The 25,396-nt window shown below is 40.6% G+C and overlaps 1 protein-coding gene across 1 annotated transcript in view; it reads right to left on the reverse strand.

The window, feature by feature from the left end:
• Window positions 1-707: 707 nt before the first annotated feature.
• Window positions 708-25,396, reverse strand: part of Sptlc3 (serine palmitoyltransferase long chain base subunit 3) — a 104,694-nt gene continuing 80,005 nt past the window's right edge. The window contains exons 10-12 of the mRNA XM_027420977.2: window positions 8,366-8,501; window positions 4,745-4,874; window positions 708-854 (exon numbers count right to left, since the gene is read on the reverse strand). Of these exons, the coding sequence (XP_027276778.1) occupies window positions 708-854; window positions 4,745-4,874; window positions 8,366-8,501 (413 nt within the window). The remainder of the gene's footprint in view (window positions 855-4,744; window positions 4,875-8,365; window positions 8,502-25,396) is intronic.

Here is a 25,396-nt window from a genome sequence, read left to right on the forward strand (position 1 = left end):
CTTCCTCTTTAGAAAACAAGAGCCATGAACTTTCCAGTCCTCAAAACTAAACAAAATTGCAGGAGAGCACCAAGAGGAATAAGAAGGTTCACTTCAAAGATGGCTCTGGTCACTACTGGCCAGTTTCACATTATCACCCAAGCATTAACTGTGTCTTTTGATTCCTGTCCTTGGATAAAGTCAAGATGTGACAAACAGTAGAAGCAACATTGTCGTCTGTCCTTCCTGAAACTTTCCAGTATACATATGAACTGTTCCTGGTACTGTTATGGGTTGAATGAGAGACTCAGCTCCTTTCTGTCCCTCTTTCCCATGTGTGTAGATGGCATATTTGAACACACAGTAAGATTACCCAGTTAAAAATCAAAATCCTTTCATTAAGTTGGAGCCCCTGAAAGGGTCTGACTCAAAAGCTTCAGAGTAGCAGCTAGAACACAGGCTCCTTGTCATTAACAAATACTCTAAAGAAAGTGTTCATTTGTGTAGTTCCAGAAAAGGGTAGGGAAATGTATATCTAGAATTACATAATTTTGATTTGTAGCAGTGGGTTAGAGACATTAAAGAAATGACTATTTCCCTCACTCAATTAAGCTGGTTTGGAAAGTAAAATTGTCCCTAGGAAGGGGTAAAGTACAGTTCTATTACTTGTGAGACGAAGGGGTAGGAAGTCTCTGGCAGCCTTTATGTTCCATTCAGAGCTTGGAAACTTATGCTTCAGGTTGCATGTTCACCTCATCAAAGCTTGCTTCATTGTCAAAACTCTTCTCATTGTAGAGTGCAGGGCGTCCTGACTTTTTGCATGGGAAATATTTCACATTCAGCATATCACCGAGTTTATCAACGACTTCCAAAACCTGCAATGAGATGCCCTTCCATAAGTTGTTGTTCAACTCTTAAGTGGTTTACTGTGCAGAGCCCAGTTTAATGACAAACTTCCCAAAGACCCACAGTAATGTTTTTCCAGCAAAGGTCCATGTCATTAGGTTTGGTTTGTAAGTCCTAGAACTTTAATTAATTAATCAATTTGTCTCTGTGGGTACCTGTATGGTGTACACGTGTATATGCATGTGTGTATACATGTATGAGATGGTCAGAGAACAGCCTTGGCAATCATTCTTCAGGAGTCATTCAGCTTGTTTATTGAGACAGGGCCTTTTGCTAGCCCGGAGCTTGCTGACAAATGAGTCTCAGGAATTTCTTTTTCCAGTCCCCTCCTCCAGTGTTGGTATTACAAGCACATGTCACTGCTCTAAGCTTTTTTTTTTTTTTTTTTTAAAGTGGGTTCTGGGAACTGAACTCAGGTCCTCATGCTTGCATGTGAGCACTTAGCCAACTGACCTAATCTCTCTAAGCATCCTAGAGAAATATTGGATGGTAATTCTTTTTATTCAGTGCTTTAACTCAACATTGTGAATGCTCTGTTTTGGATGAGTGTGAGGAGAGGAACTTAGACATCTGACCCATCTAAATCTTTTATTTATTTTAAGACTTGCATATAATCCCATAGAAGAAAATAATAGGGTTGTGAAATACATTAGAGAGTATATCTTCGTAACAGAGTAAACCAACAAAATAGAACATCTGGGAAGCTAATAGCTGCATCTTTCAAAACTTACTCCTAACACCCATCTTTTTTAAAACTACCTATTTCTATATTCCATGGAATAACACAATTCAGACTTACAAAGAATCAACACCACACATATTTAAGTTTCATATTAAAGTCCTTGCTGAAATATGGAAGAGTATTGCAGACAGACCCATGGGCACTTCTGGGACAGGAGTTAGAAGAGAGGGGATTCTTTCTGCACTGAGTTTACACTGGCGGTGATTTCTAAGGAAGCAGACACAAATTCTGCCTTGGGTACTAACAAGAATCCACTGGCTGGCTATGTATTTATCACCTTTATTTGGGAGCAAAATGACTAAGGAAAGCTAGAGCTGTCACAGAGGAGCCAGAAAAGGAAGATGCTACACTAGCCTGTGTCTCTTCTGTTCCCAAACCTGGTCTCTGAAAATGACTCCCCTTTCTCTTTTTAGGTGTTTTACGTATGTGTGTGTTCGTGTGTATGCACACACATTCAAGGTATACACACATGTGCCTGTGCATGGAGACCAGATATAGGCTAGGCCAATGCTTTCAGTATTGTTCTCCACTTTAATTTTTGAGGCAGTGTCTCTAACTGAACCTGAAATTCACTGATTCAACAACCTCCAGGGCTGTGCCAATCTCTGCTTCCCCAATTATAGGCACACATGCTACCACCATCAGCTCTTTTTGCATTGGTGACTTTGAATTCACATTCAGGTCCTCATGCTTGCAGACAGCAAACAATTTACCAATGTCGCTATCTCCCTAACCCTCCAACTGCTTTCGTCTAATATTGTGTATATTCTGTAAGTGTTCATTGCCAGTTGCTACCTTAGTCCGAAGACTAGTTCACAGGTTCAAGTTTCACTTTATGTTATATTAAATAAGTGCTCACACATTAATATTGAAATGGTTGTGTGATCAGAGAAACAACTGTCAAGTTGATACATCCTAGCATGTCAGATATTTCAGAGCAATGAATAATTTGTAAAAGGAAGCCCAGGGTCTGATTACTACAGAGTTGGTTATACTTGAGGTCTTAATGCTGTTTGGACCACAAGAAATAAAAAAAGTATCTTCTGCTATCCATCCCATTCCTGTCACCTTTTGGAGCTTTCTCACTGTTCATATCTTCTTTTCAGTTTCTTTTCAGTAAGCTTTTCAGTAAGCTTTCCTCATTATTGTCTTCTTATTTTCTTGTGTAAACAGGCATAAACCTTCCTCCACCCTTTCCTTCCTCCTCCCGGTCTGTCCTTCTCTCTGTCTTCTCTTCTATCTTTCCCCTTTGTTTTGCTCCCTCTCCTCTCCTTCCCTTTCTGTCTCTGCCTTTCCCTCTTTCCATTTCTTCCCGTCTGTCTGCGTATCTGTCTGTGTGTTTGTCTGTCTGTCTCTGCCTCTGTCTGTATCTTCTTTCCTCTGTCCCCTCTGTCTCTATCTCTTTCTCCTCGATTCCCCTGTCTCTTCCTCTCTCCATTTCTTCCCTATCTCTCTCTCCTCTCCTACCCTCTCCATCCCTCTCCCCTTATCCCCTTTCCCCATGTGTGCTTGATTCAACCTCCAACGATACTCTTCACCTTTTTATTCACTGTGCTCTCATTTCTGTTCCCTTCATTCTCATAAAACTGCCCACTCTGAGGAACACTGAGCTCCCAGGAATTGCTAATTCAGTAGTTTCTTTTCATCTCTTACCCTGTTTGAGCATTTTTTTTGTTTTTATGTAACTTTTCTGTCCTTTTTCTGGAAACTGATGTTTAGTGTACTTAACAGTATAGCATTCCACATCTTTCCTGGCAGTTTTAGCTCTACCTAAATTCCCACCTGTAATTCCATGTCTCAGGATATATGTGTTCTACTGGAATTAATTCCCTATCCTTGACTTTGTCATCCCCTCAGTTCCATAAACTACAGTATCTCTAGGCTTGCAATATTTTCTGAGCTCTAGAATAAATTTTCACTTTCATCAATGGTCCATAGGCACACACTCTTATTCCTCCACTCTCGTTAAAGATATTCTGATCCTTACTCTCTGCCTTCTCTCATTTACAGCTTCACCTTCATTCTTCTGTTCAACAAGGCTAGAGATCTAGAGAATTACCTTTGGTCTTTTCTGCTCAGGCATTCCCTCCATCTAGTCACTTGTCAAATCTTGGCAATTCATGCATTCATAGTGTGTGTTCATAGATTCATTTTTGTTATTGTTTCCACTGCCATTGGAACGCATGTCAACTTTTGTTTCAAATGACTTCATTTCATCTCCTTTTCTCCAGGTTCTTTCCTCTCTAACCTACTTGTCACACTTATTTCACAGTGACTGATCATGTTACTTTAGTGGTCAGAATGACTAAATGATGCTCCATAATTGCTACTTAAGAAGGCCCATCTGAAAAGTCATTTTCTTTGTGAATATTCATCACTATACTAATTTGCCCACAGGTTTATGCTCCCACAGTGCTCCCTATTTTCTTCTCATAGTAAATTTATTCTGTCTGGAATTATCATTAGTTTTCTTTCATTTAGTTTGTCAATATTATCTAACATTTTATTCCAGGTTTTGAATATGATAAATACACAAGAGTGTTTATAAAAATTCATTAATATAATGGGATAGTTAACTTCAGACTGACCAAGATAGCTCAGTTTTTGGATACTATTCACATAAAACTTAAAATGAAAATGACAACGAAATACAGGTTTGAAATTACTTCTTCCTGACTCAAATGTGATTGTTATTATACAGTCTTTGTTATTTTTTCCTGTAAATACTGTTTAAGTTAGCTCATATTTTATTACAGAAGCTTTTGTGCTTGTAAAAGTATCAGATAGTAATGCTTAAGGTGTGTATAAGATCAGCTTTTACTTTTCAGAGCTGACAAGTAGAATATTTGGCTGCTCAGTCTTTTCTATGAAACCCAAAGTTTGACTTTAATCAAATCTTCAGTAAATGGATTTCCTTTTCTATCTAATGATTTGGGCATGTTGTTGGATATTGTTGATATACCATAGTGGTTTGTTGTTTTAAAATTGCAGCAGTGAGTTTCATTTGACATTCATTTTCTTTTCCTGAGTCACTGTAGAGAACCCCAAGATAGCAAAATAAAAGTACTTGCTCAGAATTCAGGGTACCAGAAATTCTGCTGGTAGATGGATACTCACTTCATCTAATGTCTCCCGAGTATGTGCTGATGAAAGGCAGAACCGAGCCCGACCTTCTGCCAGCGAAGTGGCTGGAAATCCAACAAGCACCACCCCGATTTTTTTCTTAAGTAAATACCTTCCAAAAACACTTAGGGAAAGAAAAAAAGTTAATAGAGAGAAGTTAGCATAATGCTGTTGGAAAGACAAGTATGGTTAGCTGACTTGTTCTTTTTTAAATGATATTAAGGAAAGGATGATGAAATTTCTCCCACACAACAGACCAAGAAAAGGAAAATTATGTGCATCCCTCATAGCTGAGTGTGTGCTTTTATGGAACCTGACACATTGGTTAGATCGTTCTCAGTATGGAGCTTTTCATATCTAGGAGAAAATACTGATGTCTGTGATGATGATCAGACAAATCTGCACTGAGAGGAACTCCTCAATTTGCAGAGCTCCTGGAATAGAAACCAAACAGCTGGTATGATACAATGACATGAGAAATAATATTTATTAAATGTAAACATATATGTTAAAAATGAACTGTAGCGTTAACTGTGGACATTTCAAGAAGGGATACTTAGTGACTATAATTTGAAGAGTAGAATTTGAGGGCTTATGGAATTCAGTCTCCAGGAGTGAAGATTACATGTTTCATCAAATGAGAAGTAAGTAATGGCAAGGGCCTCATCACTGTTTTATTTAAAAAATCATTTATGAGTGAACACACATAGGTGTACACAAGAGGAACAACCTCTTGTCTGGCCTTGAGGGGAACCAGATAGGAGGCAAGCAAGACCTAAGAGAACCTCATGGGCAGCTGCAACCTACATGATGCCAGTCATAGGACTGACTACAAAGCTGTTTGAGGCAGGGAAACCTTTATAAGTTCTTCCTTCCCCTCATCATTTTTGTTTGTTCTGAAGTTAATATTAGTAATGATCCCAGAATATTAAACTTAAAGCCTATTAATCACCCGTTCTAAGAGCCAAAGCCAGATTAAAAAGGCAAATGTCCCCACATGAATTCTTTTTCTCTTTGGGCTCTATTGTTCTCTTCATGAAATACTAATTGCTGAGTGGATCTACCCACAGGGAAGTCGAGGCCTCAGGTCTGTTCTTAGCATTAATACCTTGCTGGGATATCTGGAAGATGACAGCCTCATAGAAACCTTCTAGTCATATTTCAGGAAAAAAAATGACTGAACCAGACTGGTCACCCATTCATCCATCTTACTATTCAGCTGTCTGCCTTTTGGTTGCCTCGTGCAGAAGGCTTGTTATCAAATAAAACAGTGGAGACTGCAAAACCTACTGAACACACAACCCTTCTGGCCCCCTGGCTAGGACAAGGCGAGATTACCCCTTTGATTTCTACTGAGAAGGTTACAAGGCGGCAAAACTTTCTAGCTGAGAAAGTTTGAAAACAGGGGCTGTCCTTTCTGCCTTCTTGATCACCCTATGGAAGGCTGCCCACGGCACGGCACAGGATGAGAGCGCAGAATTGTCTGAGAAACAAGTCTCGCTTTTATTGCTGGACTACAAACCACCTGACACATGATCTCAGGCCAGTTTTCAGGGTTCCCAGAAGACCATTTCACTGTCAGTATGTTTCCCTTTGTACCAAAGGAAGTGAGTTTTGCCAAAGAATGTTGAGCAAAATATATGACTCTTGGTTCATTAGGATAATCTGGGACCTCCCTGAAATATTTCCAAATTTAAAACTTAAGACTACTGCAGTGAATATAGGTGATTGGATTTTATATAGTGAACCTCTGGGGATGTAACCCCAAAGCATGTTAGAGCTACCACAAGTTGGAACTAAGTATATGAAGCAGTGATAAGAATGATGACAAGCATTAACACTCCCCTCGATGCAGCACTATGACATCTTTTGTACCCAAATCCCCCAAGTGCATGACAAGGACAACGTAGGGGAAGTATAAACCTTGAGCCACAGGATGATGTAACATATTCTTTATAGGTACACTTTAATTTTTAGACCTATGTATTTATTTTTGGTGTGTATGTGACCGGGCATGTGTACCATGGCACATGTGTAGAGGTCGGAGGCCATCTTTTTAGAGTTAATTTTCTCCTTCCACCATGTGGATTCCAGGGATCAAACTCAGGATGTCAGGCTTGGCAGCAAATACCTTTACCTGCTGAGTTGTCTTTCTAGCCTTATTTGCACATTTTATGGCTGAAATTACATTGTACCGAATGCCACAGATGATTTTACTGTTGTATTGTATTCAAACCTATACCTAGCTTGAGTTTTTTTTTTTTAATCTAGTATAGGTAGAGATAAGCAGAAATCTCAATTTTTAAGGATATCAAAGATCTAAATTTCAAACAATTAAATGTGTGTTTGTGAATAAATATATCAAATGCATGTAGGGGCGGAGGTGGATATCAGCTGTCTTTCTCTTATTTTATTATGATTTTTGACAATTTCATAGTAAGTACCATATTTACATTATTTCCACCCTGCACTTTTTCCTCCAACTTCTCCCAAATCCTGCTCACTCCCTTTCAACTTCATTACCTCTTCTTTGTAATTATTATTTTCAAAGAGTTTCTCACTGGATCTGGAGCTCATTGGTTTGGCTAGGTTGACTGGCCAGGGAGCCCCAGAGTATCCCCAGAGTTCTGATTACAGATGTGCTGGGGATCTGGGAGGCATTTTACCAACTGTGCTGTGTCCCCTCACTCCCTAACATCAAAGGTTTTAAATGCAAACATGGAAACAAGTGCTTTCATACTGGCTGATAAAATTCACTGCCTATTTCAAAAGTTTCTACATACATGACCTTTCAATGGAAGAAACATCTTAGAAGGAAACAAAACCAGGTAGGCAGGCAAATTCTGGAGATGACTGTCACCACAAATAGAAGCTTTTTTATGTCACCTGCTCTGGTTGTCCTTAGACAACCTAAATAGGCATTTTTCTGTCATAGTCGCAGACAATTCAAAACTCACATTCCATGTAACTTTAATGAGACGTAGAGTAAAGCTTGGAGGACTGGGCTGCAGGTTTCAGGGCTTCAGTCCATGAGCAGAGGAAAATGGCCTTAGAATCTTAGCTTACTGATTACAACCTGGGCAAATCTAAGAAGGTTATCTGACCTTTGTTAGTCTCATAATTCTATTTATAAACTGGGGGCAAGCACCTCATCCATGGTGAGTGTTCAAAAAGGTCAAAACACCTTATTTAGAATATAACCAACTTCCACAATGTTAGCTTCTTCTGAAGAACAGTCTTAAGCTGCAGGGAACCAGGATCTAGGGCTCAATATTGTATAATTCCTGCAAGGTAGCAGGTTATTTAGTACTGTTTTTAGGAGTTCTGCTTTCAGTGACTATGATGATTATTTTGGGGAGCCATGCAACCATGGCAACTTAACTTTGTGTTCAGTTGAAACTACTGCTAATTAGTACATCAAAGGAGAGTAGTGATAATTAGCAATGACAGAATGTTCACACTACTGAGAAGTTATGTGTCTGAGGTCAGAACTCAAGTACCCCTCCAAGCACATAATCTAATTCATGCACAGAAAAACCCCATGGTGTCAAATATACCACCTCGGTCATGACACACTGATCATTTGCATGATTCTGAGGGTTGTTGGATACTCACGATATTTTAGCAGGCATGTAGAGAAGCACCGGGATAATGGGAGAGTAGTCATCGCCGTAGATAATGAATCCCATTTCTGTCAGTCGCTGTCGGAAGTATTTTATGTTTTTTGTAAGTTGCTGTATTCTCTGTCGACCTGGAAGGAGACAGGCATGACACCCTTCAATCTCCATAAGGAAGGGGGAAGTAAAGGTCAGGTTCATCTGGCAAACATTGCATAGCAGCCAGGAAGGGTTGGGAATAGGATGATCAGACACAAGTACTGTGTTGTGTCTGGGAGACAACATGGGAAAAGGGCGTGCTTAGTGATGCAAGCAAGCTGCAGAACCAGTGGGAGCAGGTACCTCTTGTGTATATATTCTATGCTAAGTGTTTAAGACACTAAATCAGGAGAATTGAGTGTAGTAAGAAAGGAATACACACACACACACACACACACAAACACACACACACACACACACACACACACACTCACTCACTCACTCATTCAGTTGGTAACATTCTTTACCCAAATTGAACTATCCCATTAAATTCCTAGACTAAGTCTCTAATCAAAGGGCAATTGATGTAACCTCAACTTCAATTTAAAGAAGAAACATGCTATGGAACAAGGATGGGGCCAGCTGAGGCCAGGGCAGTTTCATTTGGTAGCAGTAGAGAGAGAGGGGAAGGAAAAGGCAATTTCTGCTTTTCTCGGGCAGAAAGGAAAGGCAACATTTGTTTAAAGCAGGCCACAAAACACGTGTGTTCACGTCAAAGATACTCATGCTTTAGTTCAGTTCAAAGATCATCCTCTGTCCAAAGCATATGCCTCAGTCCTGTGGTCACATTCTTAAGGTGACAAAGGGAACTAAAGAGAAGAAAAGGTTCTGAAGATATCTGCTTGCATCAGTCCTTCCTTTTAGTAGGTATAGGTGAACAAGCAAGCCAGAGTTAGCAGGTGTTTGCTCAATGAGAATGAATAGGATTCAAAATTCTATGCATCCTAAATGTTACCTCAGTGTTAGCATTTGGCAGAGGGTTGCTATTCAGCCAGAATGTGCCACTTTAGTTGTGGCTGTCTCTAGCTGACTTCCATTCTGTTTGGTCAGGTGCTCATTTAAATTTGACTGAGGTCATGCACTAGAAGTTAACCAGCATTTTGAATAATACTCGTGGGTGTTTGTAACTCTCCAGAGGGAAAAAGTGAAAATTTCAGGAAACATGTTAGTTGTGGTCATCTTGGTCCTTGAAAAATAGTTGAGCTGTAGGGCATCCTTTGTTCAGCATTTTTCCTCCTGTAGATAATGATGTTTGAGTGAACTTGGTACATTTCACCTTTACTGCAATGACTGGGCCAACTGGAATAGTCTATCCTTCAGATTGTTGGTTTAGTGATGGAATAGAATTTTGGAACATCTGTCTTAGACTCAGATCCACTAAAGAAGTGAAAGAACGGGAAGCTAGATCTTTGTCCACACATTGCAGAAACCTGCCAAGAATGTTATTGACTTGGATAAAATCCAAGGCACAAGATAGTGGGGGTCTTAAGTGAAACCCTTGCATCTAGCCGTGGCTAAGCTGGGACATCATTTAAACTTTCTGTTGTGTGAACTAATAAATGATCTCTTCTGCCAGCTATGAGCGAATGTTTCCTGAGTGACAGATGGCATCTACTTTGTTCAGGTGAATTAAAGGATATAACAGTCTCAATAAATAATTTGAATAGAGTTTGGGTGAGATTGCTCAGTGGTTATAGACACACACACACACACACAGATCATAAGCTATACAGAGACACACAGTGAGAGAATTACATAAATGAATATTAAAAAGACAGTATCAGCAACAATGATTATAGTACATATATATATATATATATATATATATTATATATATATATATAATGCCATCACTGTTATAAACAGGTACCATTTAGTAACTTATGTCTTACTACTTTATGATGACCATAATCTTACGTAATAGATTTTTATACTATAGAAAGTGGAAAGATTGAAGGCCTCATGCTGTATGGGGTTGGGCAGATATCAAGGATGAGAGTCCAAACCCTGATAAAAAGAAGACCATGTGGAGCCCCCTTCACTTTAGCTGTGGGGCCTGAAGATATGTACACATGAGTAAAGTGAAAGAGTAGCCTGTCTTCCTGGAGTCATTTGTTTATCTAGTCTTCTGGTATGTTGAGTAGTAGGATCAGTCATTTCCCAAATACATCAGATCTTCTTTCACAAATTTTCTTTGCTTATTAGTTCTAAAGGAACTTTACATTCATTGCCTAATTGTGCCAACTGTACATGCAGAGGAATGAAGTTTTCTTTTAGTAGAACCAATAAGTAGGATACATTTTAAATGTGGCACTTGTCCATTTTTCTTCCAAGACAGTGTTTTATTTGTGTAACAGCCCTGGCTATCCTGGAACTCACTCTGAGGACCACGGTGGCCTCAAACTCATAGAGATCCACCTGCCTCTGCTTTCTGAGGCTGGGACTAAATGTGTGCACCACCACCGCCCGGCTCCATTCTTCTTTTTTTTGTGATTGCTCTTTATCTAACTCTAGTTCTCAAGGAAGATACTTGCCCAAATTTTGTAGTTCCTGGTAAGCAGATCATGAAAAAAAAAAAAAAAACCTGTTGCTATTTTAGTTCCCTAATGCTGGCCACAGATAGTGGCCTTGACCTATGGAAGTTCATTTGAATATTGGCAAGGGAATCATGATGTAGTCTGTTACAGGAACTTTTACAAAGAGAAGATAAAATAAGCCAACCAGATCTTCTTTCTAGTCGAGTTCAGATATAAAAAACTTAAAACTAACAGTTGATGGAAAAAAATTTAGAAGAAAAGGGAGAAAAAATGTTAGCAGAGTCCATGAGACAGAGTGAATCATTGGTTAAGAGAAGTGAGGGCAATCTATGAAGACTAGACGAAATTCATTAGTAGCAATGAGATTAGAAGATGCAAAAACAGAAAAGGGTTATGATCAGTGGGAAGTTAGGTGTGAAATTAAACAACCATATTAGATATATATGTTATGGATATAGATACACCCACAACTCTAATGAATACCACAAAGGAAAAGTTATATATAGTGTTATGACAGTTCACACTAGGGAGACTAGAACAAGTATAAGGTAGCCTGGCTCCAATGATAATCAGACTGGGATCTAAAGTGTGAGTAAATTATTAGGTAGAAAACCACCAGAAAAGAGCAGGCACTCAGAGAAAACAATGCAATGGTTCAATGATGGGGAACATAGTAGGGTGGTAGGGGACTGGGTGAGTTTTGATTGAGTGTCAGCCAGAGCAAGGGACGATTAGGAAGGATGCTTGCACAGGGATTGAAGAATCCAACACTTAAATTGTGATGATGGTAACCTAAAATGGGTAGGAGGGGAGAGAGAAACAGAGACACAGACACAGACAGAGACTGAAACAGAGACAGAGAAAACATGCAGGAGATGTAAAACTATTATAATATTCCTGGGAGTTTTCAATATGGCAATCACTAATAACAACCTTTACTCAGGGGTTCTTGGAAGGCCATTGGATTGAAGAAAACAGGGAGTCACAAGAATGGTTTACTTTCACGTATACATCTTTCCCCCCACACTCAGTCATGCCTCAAAAACCAAAAGGAACAACAATAAAAAAATAATTTCTCTGCTCTCCAAGTCTAGAGTTCTCAATTGTATGGGATCTGAAAATATTCAGGGCTATCTGTATAAATTCTACTGTGTAGACACAGACTCTTAAGTCAGTTAAAAAATTTGTTTTATAATGTCTCTTGGAAACTTGTATGTGTACATGGAATAGCCAATTTGAAGTATAAAAGTAGAAATTATGAAGGATGATATTCACCTGAAAAATTTACCTATAGGTTGAAACTCCACGTTTAGGGAGATAAGAGCATAGAGTAGGGAGAAGGGTCAAGGGACTAGAAGAGGGCAGTGGTAAGATGTGTTATAAAGGTGATTGAAAAGAAGGCATGGATACACATCCCAGCCACCCAAATGTATTCCATATGTCCTGTCCCCTTGTGTACTCAGCTCTTTTGTTGATTGTTAGCTACACGATGAACAGATGACTTCATCAGGCTGGGCCTGATGATTCCTAAATGTTCCCCTCAAAGACTAGGAGGATTTCCTGGTCTGGAAGTGCACAAATGATTTAAATTGCTTTTCCCAGTGGCATTATCTTTGCACTTACCTATAATGACTCATCTATCATTGGACAGCCCAGCTACTTAATTGGCCCCGTCTGTCTTCTCTTCCTTGATTAACTCAAGTAACTGGATCATAAGCTAGTGCCACCACTTTACAACTTCTAGAACATTTGAAAACTTAGCAAAAGAGACTGAGAATTTGGGTTCTGAGATTATGCGATTTGTAAGAACTGCATGCTTCATTCTTTTCCCGTCTTACCTATCTTTTAACCAGTTATTAGCAGAGTGTGGCGGATAGGCCATCATGACCCACTTTGTCGCCACCATGTTTTCTCATATAGGTCAACTATAAATGCCTTTGAGGTCTTTGGTGTTGGCCAAGATACAGCTCCTTTCAATCACTCTATTCTTCACTCTTTAAAGTTGGAAACATTTGCATTCACCTGAAGGGCCAGAGGGCAAAGGGGAATTTGTACGTATAAAACACTGCTCATCTAGACAGGATGTGGGTGATTGTACTAATTATAGTGTGTTCTGAGATCTGTGCTTGAAGAGAGCTTGGGAGAAGCACAAGAAATATTTGGCAGTGTCCTTGTGCACAGGAATGGTTGCTGTTGAGACAGCACCCAGGCATTCTGCAGCCAGATCCCATTGGAAAGGTGTAAAGCCGCTAATTACAGAGGTTCATCCCCTTCTGCCACATATCCCATAGTAGACAGAGAAGGTCCTAGCCAGCTAAAGAAATGAATGAGATGATTCTAACACAGACTTCTAGAGAATTTAGGGAATTGCTTACTTTGCTAAACTCTGGGCTGAGTGTTGTGAGGGGAAGGAATAGGTTTTGGAGTTAAGTGGAATACCATCAAGCTGGACCCCTTAAAAAGACCCTCACTCACTGTTTTCTGCAAGATAAAGATAAGCTGATCTCGGGAAAATGGGGGAGGAATGAATACTGTAAAGCAGGGGACTTGAGCAATACTGCTACTGCCATCCAGGACATACTTGAGAGTTAATTCCCATTTTCTACAGTTTTCAGCAGCTTCAGTGTCACCTTGGCTGAACAATCACATGCCCAGGCTGCACCCAAGAACCATTAAATCATGGACCTGGGGATGGGACTGGGCATGATTTTTGATTTTCATAAGGAGGCTTGGATATCTCAGAAACTGGCACTGTCGCAGTTACTCGCCCATAAAGCTCTGCATGCTTGTGGTAGGTGCCTGACTATTTCCTGACGGAGCTATGTTCTCTAGTTGGACTTGAAAATCAAATGGAGGCTAGACAACGGCATCTTATCTGATATTATATTTAGGTAGTTACTGAATCCCAGTTCCTTTTGTGGGGGTAACCCACTTTCCTGGTCGTTACCTGCCCCGAGGTGCTCACTTAACTTGAGATCATCTCTGTCACTGAGAGGGTAGACAGGGTTAGGGATGAGCCCATGCCTGCATATTAGCCATTCCCTCCTTTCAGATTTCCAGCCGTACCCGCTTGAGAGATGAGCTAGGTTAACGGAGGCCACGAATACTTTAACCTTCCCTCCAATGCTGTTAAAACAAAAACAGCTGGGGCAGAGGAAGGAAAACAAATAAAACACAAAGCCACTTACTACAAAGCTTTGCAGTCCCCTAATAAAAACAGCAGTCTGTGGTGTTTCCAGAAATATGTTTAGGGCAACTCAGTCCTCCAGAGGACCAGAAGGAATTATGGATCGTGCAAACTGCCAAAGTGACCTGTCTTAAGGAGGAAAATTTCTTCCCCACCAAACCATTGGTATGTACACGGGTGGAGTGGGGTGGGTGGGCAGGCATTTCCCTTTCTAAGATGGAGAAAAAAGGGACAGTTTGATGGTTTCCTGGGCCAACATAGTGTCACTCTCAGTTCCTAACAGAGGAACATACATATACCCAGATGCCAACGGGTGACTTATTTTTTATCATTTCTCATGCTTAAAAATGGGCATGCAGGAATACACACTGCTTACCCCCACTTAAATTATTTAGCACACCACTACTGTCGGAATACAGACTGGACAATCTAACATTCCAGCAGCCTTACTTGAAAAATGAGGTCCTTGTCTCCATAGATGGAAAGTATCTTTCTGTAAAACATTTCTCACCATTTAAGCAGCTGGTATTTCAGAAAAATTAGCCCATGGAAAATCAAATTGACATTAGAGAATACCTACCGTAGTGTAAGCTTCTTCCCTTTCTTAGTCCCTGGCATTCCCCTGCCTGCTTCCCTGGCATGACCCAGACTGGGGGGGGGTGTTGAGCAGACCTGGCAGTAAAGTTTCCATGTGGCAGCAGGAACCCAGTGTCTGTTATTTTTAAGTACTGGACACCAGACAGGACATTTTGTTTCCAACACACTCAGGGGCAGAGAGATCTCAGTGAAGATCAAGAGGCTATGAGTGGTGAGAATCTTAAGAGCCGCATTAGCAGTGACAGGCTTCCCAGTGGGGTGGAGACAGCAGCGTTTGGAGTGGTTTGCTTAGAGAAGCACACATTTTTTTATAAGGCAGCAGAGCTCGCCCTTTTGATGTTAGGATTCCAAGGTTACGGCATGTTTTATAGCTACATACACATGTGCCAGGGGCTCTTTAGTCAGCTCAGTCATGGCCCTGGGGAATGTACACAGAGGGGCAAGCTGGACATCAGGCTGGGCAGCTATCTGCATGGCCTGATTTCAAGGACTCTGAGGATCTGCGACTACAAAGCTACTCAAATACTCTTAGGGATTTAACTCGCCAAGCAGGATGAGAAAGGTCATCTCCTACCCACTAACGAGGAACCAGAGAGTGATGTTGTGGAATCCTTTACAGATGTGGAAACTGAGGCTGGAGGATTATGGAAGCATTGCCAGGATAACATGGAAACTGGCTCTGCTTGTAAGGTTGCCAAAGCCTGCTCTTTGAAGAGTTAGCTCATTGGTGATGCATGAGTCCTGTGATGTGAGGATATATACACTGTACACACAGAAGACTCTTACTACATACAGAAGCTAGGCCAGCTGTGGAGATGTAATTCTGGAGCTCTTTGAAAAGAAACGATAAATAAAAGGGGCAGATAGAAAATAGTATGCAGAGGGTAGTACATGCCATTAGACGTGTGTCCACATCACTATACCTCTATCTCATGAATATTATTAATTGAATGGATTCATTTGCATTTAAGTGGAGAGTGGTATGTTATTGAGTCATAGAATTTTATACAGTTATAGGAAGGATGGACTTCCCGGAGCCCTTACGAATTAGTGATTTGTAAACAAAGGGGCACACCAAAGGTTTCTGGAGTTTTTAAAAATTGAGAAATAGAGGAAAGTAAGGCAAATTTCCTTTAAATGCAGAATCTAATTTCTCTCCTTTCTCTGTCTGTATGCACACACACACACACACACACACACACACACACACACACACACACACACTAAACTCAGGTCGAGTAACTGAGTTAGTAGGATCCCATGAAAGGGCGCCTAGAGTCAGACAAATAAAAGCGGCCACCAGGAAGCCCTATGGGGACAGTCAGCTGCTATCTAAGTTTAAAACCTTTGGTTTTCAGTTATTGCTTGGAAGTGGGCACTGATGGAGCCCAATCCTGATGCTTCCCCCATATGACACCAGAACCAGGATCAAGTGCCAGAGGGCATTGAACTCAATTTCCAGGGTTCAAAATCAACTCCACCACCACAGGTTTGTATTTCCTTACTCTGAAACATGGGTTCTTCACCTGTAAAAGCAGGAATAACAATGACAATGCTGTACATTTCTTTCTAGTGTGAAGATTGAATATTGATCACTTAGTGGAGTGACAGGCACAAGAAATTCCATGTTGTAAAACGAAACAAAAATGCATGTTTATACAGTGGCCTCTAGCCTCTATTTCTTTTGAAAAAACCCACATAGTTAAAAAATAGTAAAAACTGTTAGTATGAGCTATAACCTGCTGCTTGACTTGGATTTGCTCCCAAAGGCTGTCCTTATGGCCAATGTCACTACCGTCTTTCAGGCTGCCCCTTTGTCCTTCTAGATCATTTCACTGCCAGGGATTTGCTTCCCGTATTTCCCCATCTCTCAGAATTGAGTGTCCCCTGGGGATAATTTTTATCCTGTGTTCAGTTTGAAGCAGATCATTACTGGGGATGTAACACTTGAAGTCTTCTGGTGTGTGTGTGTGTGTGTGTGTGTGTGTGTGCGCGCGCAATACATAACAAATACATATATACAAACAAAAACATCTGAAAACTCTGGAGATAAGAACAAGCAGTGACATCTTGATCCAGTGAACCCTTGGACTACGGCTTTCTAAAAGAAACAGATTCGAGGAAAGAGACAACTTGCCTAGAAAGGATACTCGTCTACTGTCTTTGAGGATGAGGGGGCTCCTTAGGAATGAGTGACCCCCACTTGTTGAAAATGACTCTCGAAGCGAGCCAACAAGACAGTGGGGACCTCAGTTCAACAGCTCCAAAGTCAATTCTGTCATATGTACTCTAGCACAGGAGTTGATGGAAGGGTAGATGGTGGCATCTTACTTCAGCTTCCTGGGGAGCCTGAGAGAACATCCTCTGCCCAGATTCTCCACAAGGAAACTGATAATAAACGGGCATTGTTTTAAACTGCCACTTAAGGCAATTTGTTATGCAGAAACAGAAAGCTAATACATTCCTTGTAGCTCAAACACACACATGCTGGGCTTCGTTAGGCATGAATCCACCTGCTTAATCCTCCCCAGCTGTGGCTGGTGAGGTAGCTGGTTTTCTCAACAAAATTCTCCAAACCAGAGTGAGGCTGAGTAAATTTTACTGCGCAGTTGAAAATAAGCCCATGATGAAAGAAACAAAGGCCGATGTGGAATACCAGCTCCTTTTCACTCTAGGAGACGAGACAAATAGAATTGTGTCCTTTCCTTCTCTAGTTGTACTGAACCAGTGTGCAATTCCATGTGTGTTGCATTGCAACCCCCCTGTCTCAGAGTCTTTACACTGAGAGCCTGAGAGGCAGAAGACCCTTCAGCAGGGTTGCTAGATGGCTGAAAGGAAGGGGCCACACAATGCTGGCCCCTGTGTCATCTAAAAATGCAAACAGTTTCCTTTATGCTCTTGCTAGGGAAACCTTGTAAGGAGTCACAAATAAGTGCTGATTTCAGTAGACTGATACAAAATTATATCATTAGCTAACTCCTAAAATGAAGCACACGAAGAGGCATGGAGTCCTGGAAAAATTTTCTAGGCGTTTCTGTGTAACCAGGCAAACATCCTCTTCCTATCCAAGAGTACGGTATGTTGGCTAATTCTGTGTTCATTGGACAAACTCAAGTTGCCTTATGTGTATATGAGCAGCTATAAGGCAGGGAGGCAAATGCCTGCAACCTTGATTGCTGACCCCGACCTTAGATCTGCTCACACAAAAAGACCAGGTAGAACTTCTCTACCCACCAGCACAGGTGATTAATCATGGACGGAGGCAGGCCCTCAGTTGAAAGCCAGTGGAGCATAGCACCTGACATCTGGTTTGTATTAGCTATTGCTGAAATGCCAGTGGCCTGAAACCATTTAGAAAACGCAGCTCTCCGTGCCCTCTGTTTCCTTCTAGGCTTCTTTCTCGTCCCCAGCTGGTAACCAAGTGGCAAATATATTTAGGAAGCAGCAGCTAATTCCTCCCTCAACAATGCCAAGGACCTTCAATGCCAGGACCCTCATACAGTGCATTTTCAGTGGGCTCTGTTAATGCTCTTATATTCATCAGGGGATCTCAGAAGGACAGAACAAACATGTTGCTGAATTTGACTGGAAGAAAAAAAACTGGTAAGAGGCCAATTTTCTATTCACTGAGTTCTTTTCTGCAAAAGACAATGAGAAATGTGAGAAGACCTTTTTAAACTGTATTTAACGATGCAGGTTTATCCCTTGGATCACAGTCCTCTTTGGCTTTTGCTTCTCACTGTTGCTTCCTAACAGAAGGGACAGAGTTCTGAGTGAAGAATAAATTTCTAGAATAACACACACAAGATAAGTTTGAGGATACCAATGCATACTCGTGCTTCCCAGCTATCAAGCAGCTAGCCCTGAAGAAAACCAACATCTGATGAAAGGAGTTTGTACTGTATCTCATGACAAAAACAAATAGTAAGGGACTAAATTCCTCTTGAGAGCTAATGGCTGTCACCCAGTGTACTCCCTTCTTTCTCTGTCTCGATGCCTTAAATCTTCACACTTAGACAGTTTTGTTTTTAAACCTATCAAACTCAAGTGTAAAAAAATGTGTGTCCTGTTCCAGAAACTAGAGCAAAGGTTGTAGGTCACAGCTGGAAGGGGCTGGTGCCACTTTCTCCAAGTCTACATTGGCTTAGGAGCAGGGTCAGTGGCTCACCTGCCAGTCTCATGATAAACTTTCACAAATGATCAGAATGAATGAAATAAGCCAGACAAAAGGACTCTGAAATGAGTCAAGGGAAATACATTCTAAGTATCACTCATCCATTTTTTTCTTTTCTTTCTTTCCTCTGTAAAAGGCACATTAAAAAAATGAGTTTCAAAAATAATGGAGTTACTTTGGCATTTTACTTAACACTTCTCTCAGTAATTGAACAAAGCCCAGAAATTTAAGCTTTAGAAATTTTACAAAAGTCTCAGAATGAACTACTTGGCAGGAACTTGCCCACTTAACAGTAACAGTAGTAACAAACAGTTCTTAGTGCTTTTCAAAGAAGGTGAAATGCTTAGAGCGACACGGATTAGGGTGTTTGCATATGAACTCAATCTTGGACTGGACTATCCAATTCCCTTTCTCTGGCCCCAGGATTCAGACATAGCCTGTGTTTGGTCACTCAGTTAGCCAAGGGTTGGCTATGAACACAATGTGAACACAGGAGACTCCATCCATGTTGAGATATTAGCTTCCTTTTAGTGTCTGGTCTCAAAAGAATTCAAGGACAGCTAAGTGGGAGTGGGGGCTGACTAAAACAAAAAAATAAATCCATCTAAGTTCAGATAATTAGCCCAAGTGGTCATGTTCTTAAATTACAATTTATAATTTTCTCATAACAGTACCATTTTTCTGTTTGATTATAACCCTTAAATTTTTTCCCCAAACACCCCTTTTCTCTTAAATTCTCTTAAATTCTAGAGCTTGTCTAATTTTGTGTTAATTTTAATTTTTGTTTTCCATGAAGCATGTTCCTCAGGGTCCATTTTCTGCCACCATAAAGAATATGGTGGCGGGGAGTTTAGAACATATGGCAGTGGTATCACAATGCACTGTGGTGGAACACAGTTCCAAAAAATGGAAGGGAAGTGGTTGTAGCCAAGCAGGCTAGTAACCTTGAGAGCCTACATAAAGAGACTGGTTCTAGTCATTTGGGCAATGTTTTCTTTTTGTTCTTAGCTGTTCTTATTATATTGCAGTTTACCTGCCAAGCTCCTGGAGAAAGATTGGGTAACTGCCTAAAATGTACAATATCTTAAAGTCCATTCGGAAATCTGAGGATGGCGAGACTGGTTACATTTTTTTCTTTTTCTCTTTCTTTCTTTCTTTCTTTCTTTCTTTCTTTCTTTCTTTCTTTCTTTCTTTCTTTCTTTCTTTTCCCAAAGGTGGGTTTCCTTCTCCTCAGTAAATTGTTTACTTTACCTTCCAGGCATCTCTGTGGTTAGGCAAAATCATGTGATTGGGTTATGGCCAACAGATTTTTGGGAGAAAGGTAATGTACCTCTGCAGCCATGGTTTATGAAACCATCATGCATATTCCAAGTTCCTTGGGAGCCAGTTTTGAAACCAGTAATGTACTAGGGATTGAGCCTAGGCAAGTATACTAGGCAAGTATCCATCTCTACATCCAGATGCTATGTTGCCCAGGCTGGCACTGAACTTGCAATCCTGTGTCTTAACCTTTCAACTCAAGAAGTAAGTTACTATTGTCCGAAACCAATGATATGTTGGAATATGTTGGAAGTCGTCTGTTCTCTCAACCAATATACCTTCACTGGTCCCAAAATCTATGAGTGATTACTATAAAAAGCTATGGAGAATTCAAAATCCTAATGCCTGCTACCTTTTGTTAGCTGTGTAGTATAAAAGAAAACCTACATTTTCTGTGGGAATTTTAGTTTCTCAACATCTCATTACCATTCACAACATAGCCCCACAGGGAAAAAAGTGAGGTGCAAATGATCATTATGGTGGAGGAAGAGAAGGAGGCACATCAGACACAAGAGTCAGTCTGCTCACCTCTATTTCAGAAGTGCAGTCTCTCGGATAGACAGGATTAGATGGGGCACAATTCCTGTTGATTACCATGTATTAAAAAGTCAAATGCACCTTTGAATAGGAAGCTCTAAGAGAGGGATTCAGTTAAACTGCTTGGATAATTAAAGGCACAGTTCTGCTTTTGCTTCTGCTATTTGGGTAGTGCTGGCTGGAATTACTCAGTCTACCTACCTCACTTCTATGTCTAGACAAATCCCAGTGTACACAATGTAAACCCATTCATTTATCAGGAGAATAGAAAAGCGAATCTAGATTTGGGCTCACGTGTGGACCCACCCAGGGAGGGATTCTAATTCTAGTATTTGAACCAAAATAGTTCCATAGACGACATTTAAGGAAAGGATGCTACAAGTGCTCTTAAATGGTGCTCAGGCTGCCAAACTTGCTGGCAATCTGGTTAGTTCCAAAGCCAGAATTTAGTGTGCACTCATTCACAAGTTTGATGCCTCAAGACATGAGTTAATACCCAGTCACTACCTGTTTGAAGAGCTACATTAGGAATATATGTAACCAAAATAACAGCAGAAAAAAACCTGCTGGAAACTGGATGAAGTGGGGGATTATTTTTTTGACTAGGGCTTAGAAAGGTGGTCAGGAGTTTAGGAGGTAGAGAAAGGTTTGGCAGGTTATGGAGAGGAATGGAAGTTTTCTAGGTGGTGCTAAAACCATCGAGTGTGTTTTGGAAGATAAAAATGCCTGAGAATAGCCAATGAGACTGGCAGATGCTCAATCTGAATATCGTCATTCGGCTAACACATAACTTTGAAGATAACAGAGAATTCTACTTTTCGTAAGTTTGTCCTTTAAGGACAGGAGATTTGATTGGGAATGATGCAGATGTAATCTTATGAAATAAAATATTACACATTATACAAATTACACATATATGTAAATTTCCACTATTCTTTTCCTGTCAGTAGACATTACTGGTGACTCAACTGTAAATGAAATATTTCTAGGCATCTGGTGGCAAATGATACTATTGTGTTTCAGAAATTTGGTGATTGTTTCAGCAGCATGACACTGAAGTAACACTTAGAGACCACTGGTAAAATCATATGTGTGGTCTTTCTACAGCCATTTTCATTACATAAGGAACCAGCTAGTCAATGGAGCCATCCAAATTTAGACCTGTGAATTATTGCTAGAATCATTTCATACTCCTGTCTCCAGTTAACCTTTCTAAGTGAAAGAACTGATGTTACACAAAATTCTAAAATATGTGGCTGTGAGCCACCTGATGTGAGTGCTGGCAACCTAATGCAGGGCGTCTGCAAGAGTAGCAATTGTCCCTAATTGTCATACCATCTCTCTAGCACCTATTTTGGCTTTTGGGGATAGAGTCTCACTAAGTTTCCCAGGCTGGCATCAAATTTACTGCACAGCTCAGGCTGGCCTCACAGTGAAGACCCTCCTGTTTCAGTTTTCTGAATGCTGGGATTGACATATGGACCAGCATGCATGAATAACAAAGACTTGTTTTGTGTATGTGCGTGCGCATGTTTATGTGGAGGTCAGAGGATAACTTTAGGTGTTGTTCTTTAGATACCATTCAGAACCCCTCCTTTTTTTCAGATAGGGTCTCTCACTGGCTTGGGACCAGCAAACCCAGGAACCCACCTATTTCTGCTTCCCCAACAGTGGAATTATAAACCGGCACTACCACAGCTGTCTTTTAAGATGCAGCTTTGGGTTCAAACTGATACCTTCTCTTTACCAACTGAGCTAACTCCCTGGCCCTACACAGACAAGAATTAAAGCGTTTCTTAATCCCAAAGAACACCAATTACTAAAGAAATAATGTCTCTGTTGGACATCGATGATCAAAGGAAGTAACGTAACCAGTATTGTAACCATTAGCTCTTATGACTTTATAGATCACAAGGAATTTTATGAAAGCACAGGTTTACAGGAGAACCTGCTATGAAGAACACACAGTTCTGTGGGCAAAAATACTTTGCTGTTCCTGTTGCCAGAGTGGTCACCGGTACCAGGGATGATGGACAAGCACTTGTGGTAACTGAGTGAGCAGGATTTAAATGGTGGCTTAAGTAGATCAAAACGTGTTTCATACTTTTCTTTTTTCTGGTTCTTTCACATTTTCCAGTCCTCAGGCCTCCTTTCTGCAAGGTTGTCGAGCTGTCTATGTTTGCCAGAAAGCTGTCTTCTGTTCTGTTTTCCTCTGAAAACATACTCTTACCTGGTTCCTTTCTTTTATATGGAAATGTGGTTTTCAAATGAGGCTGCTTCCCAAGTCCCTGGAGGGATGGTAAGACTGTTGGCTAACTCCGCCCCTAAAGTTTCTGACTCAAAATAAAAATGTGTATTACAGTTCTAACAAGCCCCAGGTGATGTTGACATGCTTGTCCAGGGACCACCCTTTGAGAACCACCATAGCATACTATGTAGTCATCTTCCTCCTTCACCCTACTCTCCCATCTTCATGAAACATGAAGTGGTGATGGAAGATAGATGGGCAACAACTCCCTACAAGGAAGACGTTATAATAAATATATAAATGCTATGACAAAAGTCGGCATGGATATAGACAAGAATTACAAAGGCAAAGGCTGACCTTGGTGTTCAAGTTCAGTTTCTTAGATGGCGAATATGAAACATTCAGAATTTCTACTCTATTCTTTTGATGAAGAGATGGTCCCCAAAATAGCCCAATAGATATTTTATCAGCATCTGCATCATGACACAATTGGAACTAGACATATTCCCTTGCAATTCAATTTGGATACATGTCTCCATTGTCTATTATCTATCAAGCACGTGCTGATAGCCAGTGATGTGAACATGATGGTTTCTGTCTGTAAGAAATTTATAACTCATTCATGCTTGATGAGAAGAACAGAATGACTGTGATGAGTCATTAAACAGTGGTGGTTCCCAAAGGGTGGCCCCGGGACTAATAGTATCAGCACCACTCAGATTTTTTATAAATACAACAAGCATTGAAGCAGAATTTATTTTTTTGGGGGGTGGGTGAGGCATCATCAAACTGTGTTAACCGTCCTTTCTGGTGATTGTAATGTGGACTCACATTGTTATAGAAAGGAAAGGTATCACGGGAGCACACTTGTGCTGGGGAACTGTATGTATCGGAAACAGAGGCTGGGATTCTGGCAAATGCAGGCAGAAGAAGAGTCCTTGTAGAAAAGGGGGTGGGGAAAGAATAAAAACACAAGATAAAACAGAGGACAACACTACCTGAAGCCTGTTACAAAGGGAGAAGGATGCCAAGAGGTGAAGAACAATTGGGCAGGTAGAAGAACAGGAGAGCAGTAGGACAGAAAGTCTCCACCATGGAGGGGAGGAGCTGAGGCAAGATTGATGGGTCTGAGGACCTACGGGTAAGCAGGCTGGGATGGGCACTCCTCAGAAGTTTGCAGCAGAGGAAACCAGCAGTTGTAAAGGAAGAAGAGGGAAGAGAAGGTTCTTTTGGAAGGATACCAGCAAAACCATGCTGTGGAAAGGGACCAGTGCTCTTCAAAAAGAGGAATGGAGCACAGTGATGCAAGGAGATCAGAGACATTCATTTACTGGAATAAAAGGGCAAGGGACAACATTGCTGCCATTTAATAAGTCTTTGTTGAAAAACCAAGGACCATGCTTGCAGCGTGCTGTTCTCAGCATGCTTAATGAGAGGAAGGGTATCTTCTCTTGGAGTTTGCACTCCAGTGAGAGAAAAGAAAGAATAGTCATGAAAGCTGTGAAAACCAAAATGAAGAGAATTAGGGATATGGAGGCTGGGCTACGTAGGATGGGGCAGCTCCTTCAGAAGACCAACTCTGAGCAGAGATGGGTGGGAGAGAAGGGAGGGAACAATGGAGACAAAGAAGAGCCATTCTAGAGAGACCAGAAAGTGCAAAGGCCTTTCTTTGGAAGTTTCTTTGAGTGTTTATGAATCCCAGAGCTGTACTGAGCAATAGGAAGAGTCTGAGAAATGTGAGGGAGAAGTCTTGAAAGCCTGTGGGTCATTGGACCTCATATCGAGTGGGAAGCTGATGGAGTTGGGGAGAGGCATGTATGTGTTATGTTTTCTCTTTTTAACTATTTGGTGTTTCTCTCATATAGATGGTACTTAACAATGACAGAAAGAACATAGGATAGGTTTATTAGACGCTGGGAAGGGTTGAGTAAGAAGGGATGCAAGAGGATGGATAACAGTTATTCAGTCACAGATAGAATAAATTCTATTGTTCTAAAGAACAGTGGGGTTACAGTCCATAATGCCCTATTATTTATTTTATGAATAACTAGGAAACAGGAGTTCAAAAACTCCAAATGCAAAAAAAATGTTAAAGAGGTAGAAATGCTAACTACCCCAATTTTCTCAGCATATTGTACACATACATCAAAATGTTACTCTGTGTCCCAGAAATACAGAATTATTAAATGCTACTCAAATATTTTAAGATGTACAAAGAAATGGAAATGCTAACAGCCCCGATTTGACTATCTCTCACACTGTATTCCTGTGTTAAATCATTACACCATATCCTTTAAGTTTGTGCAGGTAAAATAAATGCTAAAAAGGATGACTTGGCCTTCTGTACAGAGGACAGATCAAAAAAGAAAGACAGAAGTGGGCAGACTATT

Source organism: Cricetulus griseus, chromosome 6 (assembly GCF_003668045.3).
Source record: "Cricetulus griseus strain 17A/GY chromosome 6, alternate assembly CriGri-PICRH-1.0, whole genome shotgun sequence".
Lineage (NCBI taxonomy): Eukaryota > Metazoa > Chordata > Mammalia > Rodentia > Cricetidae > Cricetulus > Cricetulus griseus.